The sequence below is a fragment of the Poecilia reticulata genome, linkage group LG15 (assembly GCF_000633615.1).
Source record: "Poecilia reticulata strain Guanapo linkage group LG15, Guppy_female_1.0+MT, whole genome shotgun sequence".
NCBI classification, from domain to species: Eukaryota; Metazoa; Chordata; class Actinopteri; order Cyprinodontiformes; family Poeciliidae; genus Poecilia; species Poecilia reticulata.
Genome location: NC_024345.1, coordinates 17,267,725 through 17,288,190, shown reverse-complemented (window position 1 = coordinate 17,288,190; position 20,466 = coordinate 17,267,725). Strand labels below are relative to the sequence as shown.

Sequence of the window (20,466 nt, the reverse complement as noted above, 5' to 3'; positions counted from 1 at the left end):
AGATAGATAGATAGATAGATAGATAGATAGATAGATAGATAGATAGATAGATAGATAGATAGATAGATAGATAGATAGATAGATAGATAGATAGAATGTACTTGAAGTATTTTCAGTCAAAAGAACAATAAGAGCAGCTTATTTTTTTTACTTCTAAGTGTGTAAAAAGGCACAAACAGTGAATTTGACCGCTTACGTATTTCTTCTGTTTTTGCTGTGGATACGAGACGTTGCCAGGTGGATGGTGGAGAAAAATAAGTTTTAAAATTAGAAACCTTACTTAGTGTCAACTCTAAAAGTCAGGCCACAGAAGAATCCAACACATGACGACGAAGAGCCAGAGAGTTTAAATATTATGGTGGCATAGTTACAATCCACAAAATGAATTGAATTGAATTTCAAAATAACAACACCCCACTTTGTGCATATTAGAATGAGATTTTGTTTCACCATAGTAATAGAAAATATAATTACTCTTATTTGTTTCTTTTACCCGACAGTCCTTGGTTTCGCTTGTTTAAACCCACTGAATAAATTAACAATGAGTCGTATTCATGCAGATTTTATGTTTTAAAGTTATATTTAAGGAATTGAAAGAGCAACTTCTGGCAGGAAATTTTTTTTTTTTTTTTTGATTTTTGTATTATTCTGCTTTGTGGGACTTTCCAGTGTTCAGACATGCAGATATGGATGGTTACCAGAAAGACTTAAAATTAAATAAAAAATTATCAGGGAGTTTTATGCCCCTCAATGTCTCAGTTTAAAACTGCTCTCATTGAACTGGAATAAATAAGTCTCTATTAGTGAAGATTGAAGGGAGGTTACAATGCAAACTTCAGTATCTGAATGTTTAAAACGATGTATTATGTTGATATCTGCAAAGCAACAATAACAGAAAAAACTAATGAAAATGGTATATGTCTTGTCATTTCTTTAAACAGCAAAACGATAGGATTAATGATAATAATAATTGTTTAATAAGTATTAAACAACGACCACTCACGTTTTTAATTTAAGAGTTTGTACAGAAAGGAGAGCTGTCATGCTGCAGAGATTTTCTCAACCGTAATTACAGTGAAAAATAAAATGAGGAGACATGCACAAGGAATACAAAGTAAGAACAAAGCAACTGTAATGTGTAGTAATGAACTAGAAAAACAAGATCTAAGCCGAAATAAATAAGAAAATTATCAAAATACCGACAGTTGAGAACCAAACACCCTCAGGATTTGAAAAAAAAAAATATATAAATCCCTTTCTTTGACCCATTTACAAGAAATTTCACACTAAAATTTGCCAGAACATTCATATAGAATAATAAAAATTTTGTTGTTGTTTCTACTATTTTATTAAGCACTCCGTGTCACAGGACCAAACACTCCTCTGGACACACATTTAACCTACACGAAAGTGGGGTCGCAGCACTGGACCATAAAATCCTTATGCCTAATAAAATTGGTGCAAATGTTCCCAAAACGCTCCCTCAGCCTTCTGTGCAGCGGCCCGGTGTGGTTTATGACTCAGAAAATAAGAAGCAGCAGCACCTGCTCTCTGTGAAGGTGACATTAACTGGAAGATTGTAATACATTGATTTCCCACCTGTCACATGACGTTGGTGCCCTGTGATTGGCTGACAGGAGGGATGGCGGTGTTGTTTACAGACAGTTGTCATTAGGGGGCATCACCCACTATGGCCGCACCGGAAGCAGGACTGAGTCAGGATACAGTTTCCCACTGCTGCGTCCTGACCGTCAACATTCACAATTGAACTCTGGGTGATTCTTTAAAAATACCAACAAACAAACAAAATACCAGAGAAAGTTCAGGATTTCTGAAACAAACAATTGAAGTGTTTGTTTCAGTTAAATTCGATGATTTTGGCTTAAAGCTGATCCAGTTATTCAGAAATGGGAATATTACATAAGAGCAACAAAAGGGTGACTTGTATCAGAGAAAAGTTATCCCACTAACAAGTCTCTGCACGTGCTGCATATTTGTTGTTTGAATTGTGGGTTTGGGAGTCTCTTATTTTCCTCTTGTCCATATTTCACAGGTTCTCTGCGGGGTTCAAGTCAGCTGAGTTTATTGCTGGAAATGATACTGAAGTCATCAAAGCAGATATCGCTAATTTAGTCAGAGTGGGGAGCCAGCAGAGGGAAGCATGAAGGGCTTACATGTAACTTCCATTGACTTTGACAATTTAAAATCAAATTCTGGAAAAAGAAAGAAAAAAAAATCCTCATTAAGCAGCTGTAATGTCTTAAACAGTTTGAACAGATCAGGATGTGGAACAAAGAAACTCAGTTCTCTTTGTATTTCAAGCACACAGAAGATCCCTTCAACAAAACCGCCGAGACAAACCAGAACAGCTGCTTCTATCTGCAGGTGAGCTCATTAAACAACACAGCATAGCTTCCCACCACAGGCCATGTCTTCCTGCAAGGCTGTTTGTACAGTTGAGAATATGTATGTAGATGATTCACCGTAACTGGATATAACCCCCATCTGCCTTCATAAAGCTTTAACGGACATTGCTTCTGAGTTATTGATTGTTGGTGGTGGTTTACAGGCAGCCTGCTGTCAGTGTTTAGAGGACATTTCTGAGCTTATCCATCTATCTGTTCCTCAGCTCTGCTTTGGCTGCTTTTCGGGTATTTTCAATACACTTTTGTTTATCATTGTGAGAAATCTGAACATGTGGCTACATCATAGGTCTCTTTAAAATGTGAAATTCATATCGATCCTTCGGTAAATCCTGCTGTAAGGCCAAAATCATGTTAGTTGATGAGGGTTGGCCTGTTATAACATCAAATGTGTAATGAAAGAAAAACCTACTGTGGATCACAAATGTGTAGAGACTAGAAGACTAAAAAACTACTTCTACTTTTACTACATGTAATGTAAAATGTATGTGTACACGTCACATATGTGTCCTTAGTTGGATTTTTCTGACATTTGTTCATTTGACTTTAGTCAGCAGAAACATTATAGAAAGGGTGTCACGGTTCTGTAGATGGAGATATTTTGTTTTTAATTAGGGTAAAAAAAATGTGATAAAATGACAGTTTATCACATTAATGCACTATGCACGCTATAACCTTTTTTTAATTTTACATTTGCATTAGTTTCTTCGTCTCTGATTGGGTTTTCCAGTCCGTGTTTGTAGAGGATTCATGTTCCTGTAAATGACTCATCAGGTACAGCCAGTATTTTACTTTAGCTCTGGGTTTGAAGTGCATATTTTGCACCCAAACACTTCCCTCTACGGGTTACGAAATCTGACGTAAAATAAGTACCAGACATATTTTTCCCATTGAGCCCACATCCATATTGAAAATGTTTATTGGACCAGTGTTATATTCCACTAAAATGTTTTCATTAGCTGCAAGCAGAAAATCATAACGGAAATAAAGGCTTGAAAACAGTGCAATGTATGCTTACATACGAGTTGAGTTACTAAAATAATGAACTTTTCAATAATGTTCTAATCCGAGATGCATCTGTATGATTTAAGAAAATCCACAGTAAAATAAGCTGTGAAATTCATTGTAGTTGTATATTAAATCAGCCTGAAATAAGAACTACTTGGATAAAATCACAAAAAGCACAGAACTGATGCATTCCAGAGAGTGTATGCAAAATTATGAGCAAAACTCATTTTCAACATTGAAGATAATTGCCAAACATTTATTGAACTGCATATAAAATCACCCATTTCATTCAGAACATGTTTTTCCTTGAGCAGGACAAACACAATGTTATAAATGACATTAGCATTGGCTGGTGGCAACAGGAGTGTTTTTTCCCCTCCTCCCACCAGTGCAGTGAAATTTACTACAATAGGAATGTCACTATATATACAGTAAAAAAAAAAAAAGTGAATATTTGGATATCAAAAAGCGCTTCTTATTCAAATAACCATCTTATCCAATAATTTTAACGCCGTGTTTAGCTGCCACCGCGCTGAGATTTCACGCAGCTGTGTGGAAGAGGGTGTAAAATCCGTCCATCTGGTACAAAAAAAACCTGATCACTTCTCACATCGACAGCCATTTAAGTGTCCTCTTTGTCTACTGGTTCTTCTTCTTCTTTGCTGGTTTGATAGCAGGAAGCTCTTCTTCCTCAACATCCTCTTCCTCCTCATCTTCGTCTTCCTCCTCAGACTGATCGGAGTCTTCATTCTGTGGGACTGAGAAAGAAAGGCAGAGACAGGATCAGAATTTAATCATTAGGATAATAATTATCATTTTCTCAAGTGATTCCATTTCCAGCTACATTGGCTCTCTGTGTATTTGAGTAAATTTCAAGTAAATAGTTCTAACCCCAACCCCATATAGGGATATTGCTTGAACACTAAAACACTGCAAATCGCTCAAACACCATCGGTGGTGGGAATTTTTTTAATTGGTGAGAGTTGATGGGGCGAATGGACCAAGTTAAGAAGGCTGCGAAAGACTTGGTACCTGGGTGGAGTTTCACCTTTCAGTAGGATAAACCAAACCAACTTTAAAGCACTTTAAAACAACCACAGCTGATACAAAGTGCTGTACATTAAAACACAACATAATAAAATTTTTTTAAAAAAACCATGATAAAGTCAAAGTTGAAATGGAATGGCTTAGCAGTGTTCAAATAGCCTAGTCAAAGCCTGGAACTAAATCTAACTGAGGAAGAACGTGGGGAAAATGTCCCTCTTTAGAATAAAAAAAAAGAAAGAAAAAAAAACAACTTTAAACCATGTGACCTTTAAAATTGTGTCTTGCTTTTCATTTGTCCATACAGCATATAAAATCCCAATTCAGCACATTCATATTTGTGTTTGTAACTTGACAAAATGTGAAAGTCTCCAAGTGTGTCAATGGTCTCTAAGCAGACTGTATCAGAGTAAAAGTTACTGATAAGGTGCAGGCCGCTGACAGAGACTGGTCCTGTTCCAGCTTTGAGTCGTAGAGTCACTGGGGCTTTCAGCTCAAACTCTCCCAGACTCACCTAAAAAAAAGAAAAAAGAAAAAGAAGAAGCAAAGTAGTAAGTCAACTTCAGGACAGCTTCATCTTTAGAATGTTTGACTATGTGATTAACTTACCATGGGCAGACACTTGATGTGAAGGTTGGCTATGGGTACAGAGATTTTCTTTCCCAGGTGGTTAATGGCTATTACCTCCACCACGTTACTCTCATCCTTGGCTCCCTCACCAAGGCAAATCTAAGGAAATAATAGTTATGCATCTGCATTTCTGCAACACAAATCTAAGTTTTTTAAAAAAAACATCTGCTAATGGGTTTGTAAAATTGTAACATCGAGGCCAAAGACCTCGACAGACGTAACGTGCGCAAAAAAGATTACAGTAAAAACTGAACATACGGTTCTAAGTTCCAGAAAGTGTTCGAGATCCTCTTCTTCATCTCCTTGGAAAGTGTAGAAGGGTACTTTAGAAGACAGCTCGCAGGCTGGAATTAAAATAAAACCATGAAATTTATATACAGCAGCATAACACGAGACATCATAGCATTCAAATATCCACGTGTGCGCCGTCAGAGCAACATTTGAAACTGATTAAACTATCCTTACTGAACAAGAAGCTCTCCAACTTTGCCTCTGTGGTAGGTTCAAGGACCGAGGATTCCTCTTCAGTGAAAGACATTTTGTAGAAGCTTCAAAAGTTGTCTTAAATCCTAAATTTTTGAAGATAAACCAACGCTCTGTGAAAAGGAGAGCGTCGCAAAGCAAGGGCGAAAGAGGTACGTCATATTTATGCGCCAGCTGATCAGATTTTTGTTTTGGTCCTCTCGACCAATCACCGTCAAGGAAATAAAATCACTCGCCAGTGCGTTTTCTTTCTGATGCATATTTATTCCGCCTTCCTTCTTGATTTATTTTCGAAAGTGAAATATGTATGAACACCATAAAACAGCAATAGCTCTTTGGAAAACAAAACAGCGGAAATTACTGGGGACATATAGTGTAACCGTAACAACAATAATAAATAAATAAATAAATAAATAAATAATAATGTTCAGGACAGTGCTTAAAATTCCTATAAATCAATTTTGTTGCCACTTTTCTGAAATTAGTAACGTATCGTGAATTAAATTTCCTCCAAAATCTGATTCATTTTAATTCAGACTAAACGTACATTTAAATAATTTCCTCGCATTTTTTGGAAAACAAAAAACAAATGCAAATTCCAAGAATATGATTTATTTGTACACTCGAAGTAGATATACTAATCTCTTATTGAGGGCACACCACAATAAGGTTTCATTGCTGCATTTTCAAATATCAGACCCTAACATATAAGTCATAAAATAATACATTCAAACAAAAATAGCATCTCAGCCTTTTGAAAAAGAAAAACTAAAAAAGAGAAAATAGAATATCTGAAAAAAGTTGGATTTTTTTCTAATCAAAATTATCAATAAAAAAATAAAACATGCAACTATCCAAGGCGGTATTAAATATTGTAATTCTTTACAACAAAACCTAAGTTTTGGGGTTGTAAAATTGGAATCTAAGCCCTTGAAATATAATTTGGTTGTCACACTTCTGTTCAGATTAGGATTTTCATCACAATTTAGTTAAAAACTAGAAAGAAAAGAAAACCAAAACATTACCTCAATCTTTTAAAAGAAACTTTGATTAAAAAAAACTTTATAAAAATGTTTACATTTTATTTTGTTGCAATATTTTCAGAATATAAACATGTGATCTGTAACCACAATCACAAATAAGACACTAAAAAAAATTGACTAAATGTAGCCACAAAAATATTTAGGTATGTAAAACTAAGCATCTCTGATCACACTTTCAGTTTCGACATGATAGATTGATGATAAAAAAAAATAGTGAAACAAAGACACAAACCAGGATCTTTATATGATTTATTAGTTTAATGTTATCTTACATAGAAATTTGTACAGAAATAGTCACTTTAATGACTCCCATCCCCAAACCTGAACTGTCTGGTCTGAGGGATTTCTGCAGCTGGCCAAAAAAATAATAAAATAAAATAAATCACAAGCATCAAACTGTAAAATATCCTTTTGGAAGAGTCAAGAAACTAAAAACCATCTTCATTTGGAGAAGACCAGGTCTGTTAGCTAGTTTCATTCCTTGTTGACCAGTGGGACGGCTCTGTCTAACAAGGGGTTAACACTCTCTTTCCACTAAAACAGAATGGAAGCAATTTTCAAAAAATAATATACAAAACCTTTTTATACTTCACGAATGATATTTACAAACCATCTAAGCACAACACTTTTATGAATGTAGTTCAAAGTGGCATGCTTTTCTTCCTTTATGTAACATCAGAGGCGACTGTAACCGTCAGCCACGGCAAATCCAACACACGTCATGCACGTTACGAATGTACAGGTTGGAAACGTCACATTGACAGGCAGCTACGGGACAGCAACCGCTGATCTTCATTTAACCAACAGAACTCGCCTGTTATTAGCCAAAGTGCTTCACTAATAAGAAAAATGAAAAACTACACAGTTGCAGAAACAAATGGAAATGAGTCAGAACAGGAAACAATCAACATACGGGTAAGAAAAAGGCCGACAGTAATTTAGCTGCAGAGTTTTAAAGCTGCAGCTGAAACACGTGGAACCACCAACAGAGGCTCGTCTGAGAATACATTCATTTGAATGAAAGTGTGAGAAATCAGAGGCCAATGTAAAGCACTGATTAAATAACTTAAAGTGTACAACAAACAGTTTTACTACAGTAGAAGTGAAGTATTTTTAACCAATGCACCTAAACCCAAAGGCTACTGAAACTTAAAAACATTTTGGTCCCAATGATACATTTTAATTTCTTTCAAAAAAAAAAAAAAAAAAAAAAAAAAAAAGGGGGAATCAAGTAGATATTCTACTGCAATTAGGAAGAAACTCAATCCACATATCTTAATAATCTCTAGAAAAGCATAAGCAAACTAAATGTACAAAAAAAAAAAAAAAAAAAAAAATCTGAGAAAAATAATGGAAAGCAAGCCCCAGAAGATGCTAGACTTTAAAATTAAATGAATAATCAAATACAAAGCTAATGAGTAATTGCTGGAGGGGAGTGAAGCAAAGATAAAAAATTAGAAAAAAAGTAGCAAACTGTAAACCTGTAGCTTTTCTATCGCTTAGCAAATGTTAGTAGCTCCTTGAGCAGAAATTCAAAGAACCCCTTGGCTAATTTTCATCACTTTCTTTGATGTTCAGGTTTTCATCTCCCAGTGTAACATGTAGGGGAAAAAAATTAACACAAAGCATTCTTTTAGCACCTCTTTTCCCGTTTGACGTGCAACTCCTGTCTTTTATTGTGTAATTACAAAAATAGGCTGAAAACAGCAGGCTGAAGGTTGTACGACAGCCCAAGTTAGGAGCCACCTTTTTCTCAAAGCTGCAGCCGTTTACGGTCATCTCCTTTTTCTGAGGAATGATGAATGGAGGGATGGATGTAGTGGCAAGTCTTGGGGTCCTACAAGAACAATCCTAGGGGCCACACTTGATGTTACTACCTGGGAGTAGCTAGAGACTTCTTATTGGATGTTTCAACTCTTGATCTGCCAAATCCAACTGAGCTACACCCATTAAGGGCGGATCATGGTTTCTGTGCGATTCTTGTGCTTGTTTACACAAAAATCCCAAAATCGCAGCACATCCTGGGGTGAGCCCGAATTTAATGCAGTACAAAAATAACCAAAGTTTTATCCACATGAAGGTACCAAAAACGCTTAAGGTGTGTTGACTCGATCGCGCTCTGTCGCTGTGCGTTTCTTCAAAGGCTGCGTCCCATAATGATGACGTCTTTGGGAAAGCCGTCCATTTTGGCCACTTCAAAACATCCCAGCTTGCTGTAGAACTCCAACATTCGTTTATCAGACTGACGAACTTTACAGAAAGCACCATGGGAACCTAAGAGGAAGAAGAAAAAAACTAATCGTGACGACCACAGATTTTGATGTATTCTGATAGAAATGTATTTAAACAGAGCAAAGATGAGTAAGCGAAGTGGAAGAAATGATGGTTTTCAAATATATTTAAAGTGTGACATGGATTTGTATTCTGCCACTCCGAGTCAGTATTTTGTAGAACCGCCTGTGGAAAGTGATTTGGGGAACGTCTTTACCAACTTTGCCCACCTAGAGCCTGAAAATCAGACTGATTGGCTGAACTTGAGCTATTTGGCCTAAAATGAAGTTTTATAATTACAGACATGACATAACTCGACACACACTGTTGCTCATTTTGACCCTGTGAATTCTTACACTACCACTGAGAAACATACACTCTTTGGGATAGCTGCTACTTACCATTGGCCTTAAGAGAAGATAACAGACATCCCATCATGCTTTTGGCCACACTGGGGTCAGTGACTTTGGCGTGAATGTCCACCTTGATGAGAGATGGGAAATTGGACAGGAAAGATTCTGGTAGACCCTCCTCCTCCTCATGAAAACTCAGAATCATCTTCTGCAGAAATGAAAAGTAGACCACTCAATAACAGGAGACTCTGTGCTGCATGATGTCAATCCAGACGAAGTGAGATCGTACCTCGGCCTCAGAAAGATCCTTTTCACAGTCTGGTTTGTGGTATTTCTCCTGCATGAAGGGAATCCAGCTCAACTCGCACTTCTTGATGAAAGGCTTCACATCTACGGTGCCGAGAGCGTAACCACAGATCCCCTGGTCATCTTCCAGCACGAACCCATAGTCTGAGCTCACTGTCAGCAGTCCTCCAACTAGCCTGCAGTCAGATGCTTGGTCACTCACAGCTACTAGGTTTCAGTCAAGGAGTTGACGGGAACTTTCGTACTGATGTTTTACCTGTCCCCAATGAGGTCAGGCTCCCCATCAGCGAATGGCTCATCTTCCATCCCTTCGCAGTACATTTCCTTACAGATTTTATAAACCGCAACCTGAAAGAGAAGCAGATAGCGATCACTGAAGTTTTACGCTCTCAGAGGAAGCCGGCTAATTGCTACTAGAGCTAACGATTATTTCAGTAATCTTTATTCAAGCTATTATTCCGATGACTAATTGAGTAATTAGCTCGATTAGTCATCCGATTGCTTTTTCTTGGCACATTCTGCAGTTTAATTTGACCGCTTAAGTTTATTTTATGCAATATTAGAAATGCATGAGAAAATGCATTTAAACAATGTGCCTTTTAAATAAAACATCTAAAGCAAAGTATTTTTTGTACAGTTTTGTCTTAACTGCTCTGAGGGTGTTGTTCTTCCAGTCAATGGCATGTTTTAGAGTCTGAATGCTCCAGTTGATGATTTGATTACTAAACTAGTTATTATTTCAATAATCAATTAGCTGTAAAAACAAGGAAATCAAATTCCACCGTTATCCAAACTGTTTGGCACCCTGAAGTCGTCTGTTAAATATTTTTTCAACAATTGATTAGTTTTGACCAGTCGTTCCTATTTCACCAGTAGCTTACAGATTGCTGAGCAAATCGCTACAAAAATGTGGCACACCAAAGTACGGCTTCAATCAAAGGGACATTACCTCGTCTTTGGGATAGTAGGGCCTTATGGTATAGATTTTGGAGGTTGGCAAAGAAGGTGGAGGCTGGTAGAAAAGATCGTTTGCCCCATCTATTGGCAACAATCTCTGTGGGTATCAAAAGAAAGAGGTTCAGTCTAACAGAGAACAGGCAGTCTGTTGCTTCGGCTGACTGCCTAACTGTGCATTTGCCAAGTCGCGCCACTGTCAGCCCAAAACAGACCGCAAAAGACAGCGAAGGACTTTGAAAGTTAAGATTAATCAATGACCCAGAGTTCCTTGTTGGTCTGACAGTGGACAACTAGAGCAAACACCACTTTTTTTTCTTTTCCTAACTTTTTCCTTGGAGCAGAGAAAAACACAAGTGTTTGCAAACACAGTGAAGTGAGGGTTTCGTTTTGGTCTGACTAAGGCTTTACTGGCTGAAGGAGATGCTCCTTTCCCTTTGGTAAGGCATCGCAATATTACGCTTGCGCAGGGCCCTCCTGTTGAGAAAAATAATGATGCTGGCGCAGAAATACAGAGAACTCCATGAAAAAAATACCAGAGGGGTGGAAATCAAATAAGAGTCCTTTTGCTCAATGACATACCAAATGGAAGTGGTGTTTTAGAGAGGAGGCTGGTGTGTTTAATCTTGGAGTTCTCCCTTTGCACAGACGCTTGCGTACTCGCTTGCGCTGCGATGCTTTTTGCGCGTGCGCTCGCAAACACAGGGGTGTTTTTTATCTACAATTTTTTTGCGCTGTGCTTTCCTGCAAAGAAACGACATGTCATGAAAATAAAACCTAGCCATGCTCGCTTGCGCCGCTTGCGCCAGGGAAAAACAGCATCTCCTTTGGCAGCTGCTGAAAGAAACTAAGAGACGTCAACCAGAAAACGCCACGCCAAAAAAAAACCATTTGAACGGCTTTAGGCTCTTTTATGAAAACGGGGGAAAAATTGCCATTCCACCCGTAGAGTCTGATAACACTCCAAAGTTAAAAACCTGGATGTTACAGGATTAGTTTGTTACGATCAGCTCACCTTTGACAGACCAAACCTCATCATACCTGCGCACATTTACCATCGTCTTCCACAGCACTGTTTTTTTTTTGTTTTTATTGCCATTATTTCGGTGCATTAGATACCTGGAACTCTCCTGCTAGACCTCCCCTAAAGGCCCAGGACTCTTGTTCTCCTTTAGGGAATTGTGCTGAGGACTGACTACGACACCCTGTTAGGAGCAGAGCCAAGCGGACATTGTTACCACAGGATGGGGCTCTGATACAGATGAAAGGAGTGGGGAATGAAGGGGGCAATATGTAATATAATTTTTTTTTTACTCATTAAAACATAAAATGGAATAAATTAGTGGTGCATAAAAATACTTCAATGACGTGATGGGGTTCAGGCATCTAAATCTCATGTTTGTGGAATTATGGTGAAACTCAAATGCAAGATTACGTGTTTAGCAATAAAATTAACCAGCTATAAATCTCAGTCTGCAGGTTATCGGCTCATTTTCTTAATCTCCTCCAACCTTTGTTGCGTGTAAAGAAAATGTAATACTCCTCCTGCTGATGGAACAATGCTGACCAACAGTGGGATAAACTGTTCTGTCTATGGCTCACAACAGAAAGCTTTAGCTGCCATCACCCCACTGATCTTAGCACCCCGTGTGAAGTCACATTCTCATTTTATCTGCCTTGTCACATGACGGGGGTTGAGGGGAGCACGAGTCATTAAAAACCAGGAAGACTGAACGAGAGGAAGTCAGCACACTCCCAGAGTTAAAGGGCCTCTCGGTTTGATATTAAAAGCCACAGATAAAACAACTCAAAGTAAAAAAAAAAAAAAAAAAAGAAAAAAAGAAGACGATAAAAATAAAAAATATAACTAAGAGGTCAAAACACAGCAGAGAAAGCGTATGTCTAAAGCACGCACTGCTCTTTAACAGATTGAATAAAACGGCTGCCAACGAAGTCTGAACCTGGTTGACAAGAAGCCCTGTCATGTGACCAGCCAAATGCAGCGCGCGTGCAGGACGCCTAAGCCTGCTTTACACGTGAACCTCACACTGATCAAAACAATGTCCTGGGAAGAGCTGACAGCACAGCATGCAGATGCACCCGCATGAAGGAACCCTGAACTGAACATTACTCATTTATTTTTAAGAAAGAAAAAAAAAAGCTCCATCTCTGTAGATTTACCTCCACCTGAATCAGCTGGATGTAAACAAGAAGCAGGAGTGACTGCTTGTTTTTAATCCAGCTGCTGTGGATGTGAGCTTATACGTTTGATGTTGAGGCCAAAACTCAAGTTCCTCTGGGCAGGTGCATCAGGCTGGTCTGAGAGTTTATTTAGGCCTACTGACAGAAACAAAAACAAGTTAGGAAGATGCCGCTAAAGAGAGAAATTTTTGGAGTTAACCACTGGAATTCAAGCTTAAAAATCGCTGCGCAGGATGTGACTTCATCCGGAGGGTTGTTTCCTTTCCTCCAATTCAATCGTTTCACATAAACAAATTTGGTTTGAGAAAAAAAAAATAAAAAATTCCATAGATCAAATTCAAACGTGAACAAAGGAAAGAGACAACGCCTGCATTGTGCATACATCGGCCACTGTCGATCCAATAGCAGTAGAAACTTGTACTGTGGATTCTTCCATCTGTACATAGTGAAGGGAGAAAACAGTAGAAAATAGTTATTAGTAGGTGTTCTTAGTACAACATTTAGGGAGATTGCGACTAAGTGCCGGCTGCAAGGCTTCAATCAAGGGAAAATCCACGTGAACTGATGAGACAACTTGTGTATGGTCACAAACAAACACAGCGTTAAGAAACTGCGCAACACGGCAGCAGATTAAAATCCAATTAAATAAATTCAGAGACCGATTTTCTCAGCGTCTCTGGCTTTTAGAAAAATATGTCCATTTTAGGTAAAGTCAGACGTGTAATGTGTGAAGTGAAGCCGTTTTCCAGAGCAGGTTTTGCTGCCTGCTGTGTTCTGTTGGAGATCCCAGCTTTACAAAGTAGCTGGACGGGGAAGAAACCTGTGAATGAAACTGGGTTACAAGAAGTAACCTACAGGCCATGCTGGTGCTTAAGGGTAATCAATGCAACTCTGAAAGAATGAGACATCGTTCCAATAGTGGATGCCACTCAAACTGTATCCAGTGTTTAAGCGCACACAAGTGCGAAGAGGAGACCACCTCCTTTCTTTTAAGGGTAGACGATAAAGATCAGGCATGAGCCGGTTTGTTGCTACGACGGCTTTCCAATGCTGTGAAAAATTATAGCCTGTATACTCAAGATTTCTCCCAGAGAAATGCACTGCTGACCCTCCCCCACCTATTCCTGATATCACCAGCTGGGCTAGAGAATTACAAAACCTCTCCCTCATTTACAGGAAAGATAATCATCTGCTTGGCAATTTTTCTAATTTAAAAAAAAAAAAAAAGTGTGGACAGTGATTGTGTTTAACTAAAGGAGGACCACATCTCTTTCATTAAAATGCCAAATGATCAAGAACTACATTTGGCAAGCTACAAGCAGCATTTCTTCTCTACCCAAGCAGATTACTAATTATATTGCTAATTTGTATTATACTTGTGCTATTCCACAAATAAAATAAAAAGCATACATTTCAGGTTAGTAAACATCTAAGATACACTACTTTTAGCTGGTGTTCTGATTTTATAGATATTAAAACATCAGGTTGCATTTTTTTAGCGGTAGGATTGATTTTCTGCATTTTAATGCAAGTGTCAGTATTTTTACTGCGAGCATCTCATACCGGCCCATGCCCAATACAGACTGCGGTAACAAATCAGGTGATAATCATCATCCAACTAGCGGCCTCGTCTCTGAGGCAATTTTGCTAAAATATTTTCAGCAATGTTTCAAATACTTTCAGCTAAAACACTTCAGATATGTTTGAGTTTATTTTTCTCTATGCACCAGAATGGCCTTCAACAATGAGTCAGTCAACTTGCTCTCCAAGCTCGCGTGCGCGCCAGGGCATGAAACAGGGGGGGGGGATAGGGATTTCCCCTATGCCCGTCCCCACAGACAGAAATGGAGGCAAGTGTGTCTGAGTGGGAATGTAGCAGTGATGTTACTGGACACACAGCAAGCAGCAGTAACCCTGGAGTGGTATTATCCATGCTGGATATTGGAAATGTTGGAACATTTTGTTGGATAAACAGGGAGGCTGCTAGCAGTGCAAGCGGCATTCAGTCTGATGTAAAAACATGTAAATTACAGAAAGCAATCAACATGTGTTCAATAGGAGGAATTTCTTTGATGCATTCTGCTTAGTCTGTGCAAAACTGATCTATACTGATCTACGATTACTTATAGAACTAACTTCAGATTATTGTCATGAACAAATGTTTTGTGAAGATGCTAAAATTTTTAAATTTAAATAAACCTCACTTATTAAATCTGCACACCTAATTGATTACTGATCTAAGTGTTTGCTCCATTAAATCGAATTTTCTGAAAGTGTCTTTTAACAAATATGTGTTTGTGTATACATTAGACGCTAAGCTACATTTTTTTTTTTTTTGCCAAGACGAAGAGGCCCCAAAGCTCCTCAATACGTACCAAGCCACAGGACAAAAGACTTGACCATAGACATGATGCTCTTGATGTCCCAGATGTAGGGGTAGAGGTCGAACAGGATGGTGCGGTTGGCTGTGTTGGACAGCCGTGTGAACATGTGGATGACGGAGCAGCACATGTCTTGAAACTTCTCCGCCCGCAGCTGCCATTCAACCACCTGAACGTTAAGATCCAGAAAGATAATAAATACTCGTTAAGCATAAGGGGTTCATTGATGCTCGATCTGGGATGTGAAATCGCAGCTCAATTAATCGGCCCGTCTTCCTTAGGCAGCTCTTAAATACCAATAGGTTTTATAAACAGAATCAATCTGCCTGCTTTGTGTTGGTTTGATCTGATCTGGAGATGAATTAAACCAGCTTGTCTTTGTTATTATTTATGTTTGAACTCAACTGTACTGAATTCATTTTGTGAAAACTACAGCATAAATCTTAAGATTTCTTGTTTTCGACTTTTTCTACAGAAAATATATAATTTTAGTTTAATATAAGACAGTGAAATTTGTCCTCAAATGTAGCTTAAATAATGAAAGGGTTGATGGAACATCTTTCTGTTGCTTATACCTGTGTTTTTCCACTGTAACGAGCTAAAATGTCAATACACAAAAATAACAGATGACTTAATATGAGAGGAGCTGTTTGAACAAACAATGGCTCACCACTGTGCAAGCATCCAGTTTACCAACACCACCCAATGGACACTGAGGGTAGTACACATCCACCATTTTGTTTTCAACTCCATTACCAGCTGGTTTAGTTAATAATGCACCTCAGTTCTCACACAGACGTGTCTCTCTTCAGAAAAAGTCCTGCTTAGGGAATCGCCTCACCTTTTCACTTTCTTTTCTCTTGCAGTTGACGCTGACGACGCTGCTGTTGGCTCTCAACCAGTTGAACTCCTTTAACATCTGTGTGGCCTTAGGTCCGTGTTCGTAAGGCAGGTAAAAGAGCTCAGCCAGGAGACACAGGTCCTCCAGCGTCGGAGGCTCTGGTGTGAAGAGAGGCTTCTCGTCGGGGCTGGGCACATACAGATCCTGATGATTTAAAAAAAAAAAAAAAAGAAGAAAAATATGAACTTAGAGGTTTATTCTGCAATACTTTTGTCCTAAGCTTCAAATATACAGAATCTTAGTACCTGTTTGAGTTGGTCATCCGTCTGCATAGGAGCAATATCACTCCCAGAATCCTCCTGGATCGACTCTTCTGGGGACTTGGACTCTGCCAGACTCTCCTTGTCTGTATCCATGGGCTTCAGGTCCTCGGCCATTTTGTCAGCCAAGATGGGAGCGACGTCTTTCTCTTCCGGGTCGGCTTCTGCCTCTGGCTCGTCCAGCTTCTCCACCACCATCTCCATTGGCTCCTCATCTGAATCCTTCTTTTCCACGTCCACCTGCATAGACACAGCAAATCATAATATATATACTTTTTTTTTTGAAAAGCAACTGAAAACAACAGTTTTAATGAGACGGGTGCAGGGATGAGAAATGATGCAGTATTATTTCATAATACAAACAACTCTGTTCATCGTTAAACATGAATAATTGTTAGAATTAACTATACAACAATTTAAATCTCACCTCTTCTACCTCTTCAGGCGTTTTTGCCATAGCGAGTGGGAGGGGATCGAGGAGGAGAGGGGGCATTGCAGGAGACATGATGGGCTGCTGGAACACAGTAGTGACTGACGTGGAGGAGCAAAGGGACGGAGCTGTCATGGAAGATACATCAATGGCCGTGCTTTTGGCACCACTCTGAGGCACCTGTCGGCCTGAAGGAGCACAGGGTTAATCCACTGGGTTTTCACTTAAAAAACATGGCCTAAAATATTCATTGGGATTGCTCTTACTGTTGTATTGGAGAGGCACACTGAATTCTGCAAGCCACTCTGTCAGAGCGAGCTTTAAAGCGAGCTGCGGGCTGTAGAGTATGTCCGTCTCCAGCTCCTCATCGCTGCCTTCATTCTCAAGCTTGATCTGGATGGACACAGTGCTGTCCTCGCCGTCAGCTGGTCCAGAGAGGCGCAAATTAATGACTTACAAGCATTATGCTGCATTATCACAATTTCATATTGGTAAAGAGTTCACACAGAGAAGTTTTATTTAACTTCAAAAAAATTCCTGTGTGTGAGGAAAGGACAAAAAATGTTTTCAAATCTACCACTGTGTCTGAGAGATAATGAAAGCAGGTGAATGGGAGACCCTAAGCAAACTTCAGATTATTCAAAGCAAATTTCTTCTAATTCCAAAATACCTCAAGTAGAAATCATTTTTAGGATCTAAACCAAACCTGTTTAAGAGCAACTGTTACCAGAGCTGTGGGTGTCCAAATTAGCATGTTTTCTTTGGCACATTTAATAGGATTATCTAATCCTGTTTTGCAGACTTCAGAATAATTGTAGAATAATTCTAAGTATTTATACACTTATCCAAACTTGTAAAATTGAGAGAAATGTAACCTTTTCAAAGCTGCATAGCAACTCTCAGTGTAATGTTTTTCAAGCTGCTTTGGCTCATACTTACTCATGACCACATCTTTGCGAACTCCGTTCATGTTAGACTTGTACCAGGTGGCCAAAGTGTGAATGGCGACAAAATTGGATTCGAACTCGCAGTTGGGGTTGGTGAGGACTCCCTTCAGCCGGGGGATGAGCTCAGTGGAGCGGCCCTTGTACGGACCTAAAAAGAGCCTCTTTTGGTCGTAGTCATTGGCATGAAAATTGTCCCAAATAACAGGGGCTCTTCTCAGGATCTTTGACACCTCTTCAATGGACTCCACTGGGATGTCTTTAGAAACCACTTTGGGACCTACGGATAGTACAGCATATTAAAAAATAGTTAATATTATTCCGCATCTATAACACCAAATGAGATTTATCTGAACTAATGGAATGATGCTCATATGGAAGGACACCGTTACACTCACCTGTCCACAGCACATCAATGCTGGGCAGGAGTTTCTCTCCAACTGTGCGGAGGTAGGGGGATTGCGAGACATTTGGGTAGCAGAATGTTCCACAGTACTCTGTGTTTCAGCAAAGAAGAAAATAATTAAGTAAATGATAATACAGGCATTGGGAACTGTGTAAAATTGGAAAGAAAGATGGAGTGTACCTGTGGGGCAAAACAAGAAGGTTTCAGGCTCTCCCAGGTACTGGTAGATTTCATTAGTTATAGAAACCTGAGCATGAGCAAAAGAGCTGAATACTTCTTTGTCAGCAGGGCACATGTTGTGGTCAATATCGTCAAAAAGTAAGGCAAAGGATTTGCAGCCAAAATGAGTAACCTGAGGGGGGAGGGAAAGAAAAGATGGCAGGTATTAAACACAAAGAAGTGAATTTGTAGTTCAATAGGAATGTGCCCATGATTAAGATTTTATTCCAGTGTTAAAATATTTCAATACCTGATCAAGTTTTCTTTTAAGTGCAGAAACTTCTTTCTGATTAGAGAAAGTTATGTCTAATCCAGGGGAAATGGCATATATAAACTCTATCCCATGCTCCTTGGCGGCACTAACTAAAGTCATGAGTTGTTCTGCAAAACAGATGATAAAAAAATAAAAAAATACACACACAATTAACTATGATTTATGTTTCTTAAGCACCACATCTTATGGAAAAATTTAGTCAAAAATATTCACCTGCTTCTTCTACCGAGTACAGTTCTCTCCAGAACATTCTGTGCTTGTAGTCGTCTTTGGGTGCATAAAGATATGTGTTCAGCCCCCACTTCTGTTGCCTGTGTAATTTGGTAATGTAGAACAGTCAGTGTCATAATCCAAAATAACCTGATATTACTTTATTAATTAGAAGAATGCACAGTACCTCCTGAACAGCTCTTTTCTCTGTTCCATAGTCCATGGACGGCCGTAAAAGCCTACATAGAGAAAACATGAGTTTCAATGCAGTCTTCTTTCCATTTCAAGTCACATTAGCAGCATATTAAAGGCTGCCATATTAAACAACCTACCCTTCAGATATGAATTATAGCTGGAAAGGACATTAAAGCAGCATGCACACATGCTAAATTTGGCTTCCCATTTGATCATATTTTACTAGACTATTTTACAACCTTTTGGTATTCTCAAATCTATAATATCTTGAAATGATAAGTCTGGACTGGACTACCTAAATTAATGTAGAGGCAAAAAAAGAGGTCCAGTGCAAAACCAAACAAAAAGCTGTCCAATTGCCCCCATTTTATGAGTTGGGGAGAGGGGGGGCGACGTAAGCTTTCATGGGCCAAATGAAAGACAAAGGAGCAAACCCGAATGTAACTCGACCTTCAATATCTTTCATTTCCCATGAATCACGATTTTATCTTGTAGGCGATAAATGATTAAATTTGGAATATATGTCTTTTTTACTGCATTTTTTTTCAATAAGCGATCAATTTAGAGCTTTCCAGACCGAGCTGAAACCCTGCATGGTGAGCATGCATTTGGTGCAAGCACAGAAAAAAAAAAAACATTCAACACAGTGTACGTTAATGTCACATTCACAGACTCGTTAAAATGTGATCCACCTGCCTCCGGGAACACATCATTGTTATAATGATAAATTACAAAGAGGATCACTGCAGCATTTCTACGTTCAATCTCTCAGTTTACAGATAATACTTGAAAAACTATTTAATATAGATTGAATTTTTATATTTAGTCATCATTACCTTCAACTACACCACTAATGAATTTTCTGTGGCCCGTCGTTTCCACTACGATGCTGGAGTCCGCCACTGGGCCCGGGGCCTCCACACAAGCCTCTCCAGAGACTGGGCTGGGGCTCGGCTCAACATCTAACGGAGGAGTGTCTAAAGTCTTGTCTTTTTGAACCATCGTAGAAGGGTTTCCTTGACCCACTCACAAAATCCGGAGGAAAAAAAGACAGGCGGCAAACCAAATGCAGGTTGTTGTTTTTTTTAGCACAAACAGGCACCCCAAAGGAAATGCACCGCGTCACTCTCCGTGTAACGTCGGCAAAACTCGCGGTGTTAGCGACTATATTCTTCACTAAAATTCAAAACCTGCTTTTGCAAAATGTTCTAAAATTGTTATCAGGCCACAAAGAATACTATGCATGTGGACAAATTCATAAAGTAAGTAAAACCGTCGTCCGTCTGTATCCGACCACCCTCTTCGCTTTATGATCAAATTTGACCTACTTTTCCTTGGTTCTTCCTGTTTACACCGAGTGCGCATGCTCACGAGACTAGTTCAGACCAGTCAGAACCGGATCTAGGTGACAAAACAGAGCAAAGCTTTTAGGTGTAGAGAGAGCACCTTCTCTGCAGACGCCATTGTAACTGAAAACCAACATTTCTTTTTACATATTTACATAATTAGATTTAAAAAATAGATTTTAT

The 20,466-nt window shown here is 38.9% G+C and overlaps 2 protein-coding genes across 3 annotated transcripts; both read right to left on the bottom strand.

The window, feature by feature from the left end:
* Positions 1–3,662: 3,662 nt before the first annotated feature.
* npm3 (nucleophosmin/nucleoplasmin, 3) lies at positions 3,663–5,747 on the bottom strand. The gene is made up of 5 exons (XM_008429690.2): positions 5,571–5,747; positions 5,364–5,449; positions 5,085–5,204; positions 4,896–4,989; positions 3,663–4,189 (listed from the first exon to the last, which is right to left on the bottom strand). Exons 1-5 carry the CDS (start codon positions 5,641–5,643, stop codon positions 4,071–4,073), a joined length of 492 nt encoding a protein of 163 aa, XP_008427912.1. The 5' UTR covers positions 5,644–5,747; the 3' UTR covers positions 3,663–4,070.
* Positions 5,748–6,863: 1,116 nt separating this feature from the next.
* Positions 6,864–20,268, bottom strand: oga (O-GlcNAcase). Of its 2 annotated transcripts, XM_008429688.2 has the most exons (19): positions 19,774–19,939; positions 18,930–18,981; positions 18,746–18,843; positions 18,509–18,639; positions 18,220–18,391; positions 18,032–18,130; positions 17,629–17,913; positions 16,956–17,114; positions 16,687–16,877; positions 16,245–16,499; positions 15,940–16,143; positions 15,093–15,267; positions 13,100–13,153; positions 11,635–11,720; positions 10,511–10,615; positions 9,818–9,909; positions 9,545–9,737; positions 9,304–9,463; positions 6,864–8,905 (listed from the first exon to the last, which is right to left on the bottom strand). In XM_008429688.2, exons 1-19 carry the CDS (start codon positions 19,937–19,939, stop codon positions 8,769–8,771), a joined length of 2,814 nt encoding a protein of 937 aa, XP_008427910.1. In that variant the 3' UTR covers positions 6,864–8,768. The 2 variants fall into 2 exon arrangements, with proteins under 2 accessions (XP_008427910.1, XP_008427911.1); XM_008429689.1 differs by lacking the exon at positions 13,100–13,153 and having other exon boundaries at positions 19,774–20,268.
* Between the last annotated feature and the right edge of the window lie 198 nt (positions 20,269–20,466).

What these genes read in the sequence shown, in the direction of transcription:
- npm3 (XM_008429690.2), bottom strand. Translation starts at nt 5,643, where the DNA reads ATGTCTTTCACTGAAGAGGAATCCTCGGTCCTTGAACCTACCACAGAG. An exon ending in GTTGGAGAGCTTCTTGTTCA is followed by an intron (nt 5,450 to 5,570) that starts GTAAGGATAGTT and finishes TTTTAATTCCAG; the next exon opens with CCTGCGAGCTGTCTTCTAAA. An exon ending in ACTTTCTGGAACTTAGAACC is followed by an intron (nt 5,205 to 5,363) that starts GTATGTTCAGTT and finishes TTATTTCCTTAG; the next exon opens with ATTTGCCTTGGTGAGGGAGC.
- oga (XM_008429688.2), bottom strand. Translation starts at nt 19,939, where the DNA reads ATGGTTCAAAAAGACAAGACTTTAGACACTCCTCCGTTAGATGTTGAG. An exon ending in TGTGCCTCTCCAATACAACA is followed by an intron (nt 16,878 to 16,955) that starts GTAAGAGCAATC and finishes GTGCTCCTTCAG; the next exon opens with GCCGACAGGTGCCTCAGAGT. An exon ending in TTGGATCGACAGTGGCCGAT is followed by an intron (nt 11,721 to 13,099) that starts GTATGCACAATG and finishes TGCTCCTAACAG; the next exon opens with GGTGTCGTAGTCAGTCCTCA.